The sequence below is a fragment of the Triticum aestivum genome, chromosome 7B, assembly GCF_018294505.1.
Source record: "Triticum aestivum cultivar Chinese Spring chromosome 7B, IWGSC CS RefSeq v2.1, whole genome shotgun sequence".
In the NCBI taxonomy this organism is placed as follows: domain Eukaryota; kingdom Viridiplantae; phylum Streptophyta; class Magnoliopsida; order Poales; family Poaceae; genus Triticum; species Triticum aestivum.
The window spans coordinates 534,947,968-534,952,111 of record NC_057813.1 but is presented as its reverse complement, the minus strand read 5'-3'; the positions used below and the strand labels follow the sequence as shown (position 1 = coordinate 534,952,111).

The 4,144-nt window shown below is 60.7% G+C and overlaps 1 protein-coding gene across 1 annotated transcript; it reads left to right on the top strand.

Annotated features, from left to right (window-relative positions):
* Positions 1-703: 703 nt before the first annotated feature.
* On the top strand, positions 704-1,447 carry LOC123155670 (basic leucine zipper 25-like). Its single transcript, XM_044573826.1, has one exon. It carries the CDS (start codon positions 798-800, stop codon positions 1,299-1,301), a length of 504 nt encoding a protein of 167 aa, XP_044429761.1. The 5' UTR covers positions 704-797; the 3' UTR covers positions 1,302-1,447.
* Positions 1,448-4,144: the final 2,697 nt, after the last annotated feature.

Here is a 4,144-nt window from a genome sequence, read left to right as displayed (position 1 = left end):
CTAAGTGGTGGCCAAACAGCGGCTGGGGTCCTGGCATCTGGCCTTGTTTATACTAGCACTGTGTGGCGTCACTATGCAGTGCTCTTATTGTTGCAATATCTTGCACAAAGACAAAGGCCTAAAAGGCAATTCCATCGCGTTGCCATGCCAGTTGCCGCGACAACAGAAAAGTTTGGCTGAAGATCGACCCTCTATTAGGAGAAAATTTCCTAGCCTATAGCCAGCCAAGTCACTAACGGAAATTAACAGGGCAAGATGTTCAGACTCCACGATTTAACCTCTGCAACCGCCAAGAAAACGATGCCTCTCGATGGTGAATTGGTGATCTACGATTCAATGCGACCAACCTTCGCAAAATTCTCGGAAGCGCCGCGACTTCGCTCGATCGACACCGCACGGGAACAACACTTCCGAAACAAGGAGAAAACTTAAGCCTATCTTGACGACGACGAGGATCTATTCTATGCTGCTAGCAAAGAGTTTACCGCAACCGAACCGCGGACAGCGACTGATCCCAGAAAAACCATCAGGATAGGTAATAACAAAGCGCAGACGCAATGGCAATGGGGCTCCAAAAGGGGCAAAGTTTGCTGACCGCATCGGCGGTGCCAGTGGCCAGTGGTGGGCTAAGCTCTCCCTTTTCGCGGTTTAAAGCGGCTCGCAGCCTTTTCTCCTTCCCTTCATCCATTCGACGCGGCCGGAGAGTGAGAGAGAGTGGCCTCCTGCGTACACTACTTGGCATAACAACCAATCTCCACAGCAGCATTGCGATCTGCGGGTCCGCGGCGGCGCCGGCCATGCAGCAAGAGCTTGCCGCCCTGGCGTACCAGTCGGCCGGTTTCGTCGGCCTCCCCACGTCCTACCTGCCGCCGCACCCGCACGACGTCGATGTCGACCTCGTCGACGGGTGGTTGGTCGGCGGCAGCGCCGGGGCTGGCGACAATGGCCACGGCCCGCCGTCGTGCGGCAGCGGCCTGAGCCACGTCGCCGGCGCCGCCGCGGCAGTGAGCGAGACGAGGAAGGCGAGGCGGCTGGCGTCGAACCGCGAGTCGGCGCGGCGGTCGCGGATGCGGCGCCGGAGGCAGCTGGACGAGCTGTCGGCGTGCGCCGCGGAGCTGCGCGCGGCCAACCAGCGGCTCGTCGTGGAGCTCAACCGCGCCGAGGCCAGGCACGCGCAGGTGGCCCGGGAGAACGCGCGGCTCCGGGAGGAGCTGCGCCGCCTGCGGGAGAGGCTCGCCGCCGAGGAGGAGACCACCGATCGAGACGCCGGCGACGAGGCCGCTGCCGCAAGAACGCCGTAGGATCCGTACGTACGTACGCATGTGCTCGCGATCGTAGTCTATATACACTAGGACGATGATATATGCCATCACCATGAGGAGATTAACTATCGGACGTGTGAATATTATGTAGCTCGATTGTGTTTTCATTGATCGGGCTCTTGGGATTGTTCACTCCTGCTTCTGTGAGTTGCTATTCCGTATCTGTTAATTTCGTTCTTTGGCCGCAACATCGTTGGTGAGTGATACTACCACTGTCCTACAAGTCCCACTGTTGAATGATCGACGATGGCCTTGGTGTTCTCTAGCTGCCGGCGACAGCGACGTTGAACGCCGTCCAGCCGCCGGACGTGGGCAGCCAACTCGCCATAGACCATCTAGTTGCTGCATCCGGAGCAGTAAAACTAAAACCCCGGTCAACAGGAAGATTAACCGGTGTCCACGAGAGATTCAGAAGATGTTGCGCGTCAGACACCTCCTCTGTACAGGACAAGACGGCGGCGGCATGTCAAAGTGCCAACCTTCGGTTGTTAGGGGCATCAGCACTAGCGATCAGCGTGCGCCAGCTCTATCTCCACGCGCGAAACACCAGCGATCAGACTAGCATGATGTGCACAAGAGTTTAGAGCATCTCCGGCCGTTGGCCCCCCCGGGGCGCGTAAAATCGCCGCCTGAGGGCGAGCCGGCGCAAAAAAAGGCCTGAGGGCGAGTTGGTTTCCAGTCGCCGACCCCATGGCCGCCCCCGGACGGCGTCTAGTTTTTTTAATAAAAACTCATTCGGCGAAGTTTGCATAAACTCGGCTAAAATTCGGCAAACTTGGCATATATTAGACATGTTCGCGGTTTACATAGCAAATTTATATTAAAAAAATCCTAACTAAGGGGCGAAGAAGTCGTTGAACGCGGAGTAGTCGCTGCCATCCTCGCCGCCGTCGTCGGCGGTGGCCTTCTCCTCCTTGACGTGGCCGCCCCTGCTGGACCCCTGGCCGACGTCGCCAAGGCGGACCGGTGGCGGTGGTGGCGCGTCGTCGTCGTCGCTGTCTTCCAGGACGACGACGCCTCCTTCGTCGCGGCCCCGGCGGCACTGCTCGAAGCGTTGCAGGGCGGCGCACTGGCGCTCCATCTCCATTTTGAGGTAGTCATGGCGCGCCCATTTCAGGGCCGCCTCGTCGTCGAGCTCCACGCTGTGCTCCGTCTTCACGGCGGGAAGCCCCGGCTCCGTCTTCACGGCGACGAGCCCCGACTCCGTCTTTGGCTTGACGAAGCGCGGAGGAGCCGACGAGGAGGCGCGCGTGCCGCCCTTGTTTATGACGATGCCGGCGCTGCGAGTGCGTCGTTCGAGCGGCGTCTCCGCTGCGGGCTCGGACTTACGCCGAGCAATGCTGGAGAACCGGAGGAGTGGGAAGAAGAGCCGAGGAGGAGTGCGAGGAGGAGCCGAACCTCCTGGGCATCCATTGCCCGGTGCGCCGACGGGGGGCGGCCGCCGTGGGAGGGTAGGTCAGCGGCGGTTCGTTGCCGCCCTCGAGGTACGCCAACATGTCGTCGAGCGTGCGTCCGGGGGCGCCCCACCACACGCGGCGGCCCTCGCTGTTCTTCATGCCACCCACCACCGGCGCCCCATTGGTGGACGCCAACCTCCGCTCCTGGCGGCGATCGAAGTATGCCGCCCACGCCGCGTGGTTGTCGGCGGCGTACTGGGGGAGGGCGAGCTGCTCGTAGGTGAGGGAGGCGCGCACGCGGTCGATCTCGATGGCGAAGTAGGCGGGGTGCACCTCGATGTCAGGCAACGGGGGTATGGGCACCCCCCTCCCCCCGTTGTTGAGCCTCCACCCCGTCGGCCCCGCGCACATGTCCGGCGGCGCCGGGATGTTGGCTCCATAGAGGAGCCACGACTCCCACTCGTGGAGCGAGCGGCGGCCGAAGCCGTTGGCCGCCGCCGCGTCGCTGGGGAAAAGCTCGGCCATCGGGTGCCGGAGGGAGAGGGCGGGAAGAAGCGTCGGCGGCGGCGCTTCTGGAGAGGGAGAGCTCAGCGGCGCAAGGGAGAGGGAGAGCTCGGCGGCTAGGGCTGGTCTGGCCAGAAGCGAGGGAGGCTACCGGCTTATATAGTCGCGCCGCGCCGCCCGTGTGTATGCGTGACTGGAGGAGAGGCGTCGACGCGCCGCTCCATGAGGAATCAATGGCAAGGCTGACCGGCGGCAGCAGCGCGGCAGCCTTGGCATTGATTCCCGCGGAAACCGAGGCGATGAGGGCGACAAAGCGCCCATCTCGCTGACTCGGCGGGCCCGCGCCTTTTTTCGCGCCAAAACACTCGCCCCGGCGCCCCCAGCGCGCCGGGTTCGGCCTGGGTCCGGCAGCGCTGATTTTAGCTCAAGCCGGCGAAAAATAGGCTCCTGGGGGCGCGACTGGGCTTTTTTTGACGCCGACGCAAAAAATAGCCTGTGAAGGCCGTTCTGAAGGCGCGGCTGAAGATGCTCTTAGGCTTTAGCTGGTCACCGATGCATTCTTTAGCCTGCCTGAACCAACAACCATAACACAGGATAAAGGACAGAAACCTTGAGATGCATCGACACAATGGAAGGACGAAAAGTTTGCATTCATGACACCCTGAACAGGGCAACAAAAACTGGTAGTATTTCTGAACCAGGAACGGGAAAATGGCCATAAGTTGTTCCAGGCCGAACTTGCAGTAGACATGTATTAGCCGCGTTTAGCAGACCACGGATCGCAGGCAATTTCGGAAAATATCATCAGCCCAATATGACGAGCTTCGGATTTTAGCTCAAGAGAATAAGACTGGTTACTGAGGGAGTCCTGGATTAGAGGGTCTTCGGACATCCGGACTATATACTTTGGCCGGACTGTTG

Bases quoted from the DNA above. Each gene is read 5' to 3' on its own strand.
- LOC123155670 (XM_044573826.1), top strand. From the start codon at position 798: ATGCAGCAAGAGCTTGCCGCCCTGGCGTACCAGTCGGCCGGTTTCGTC.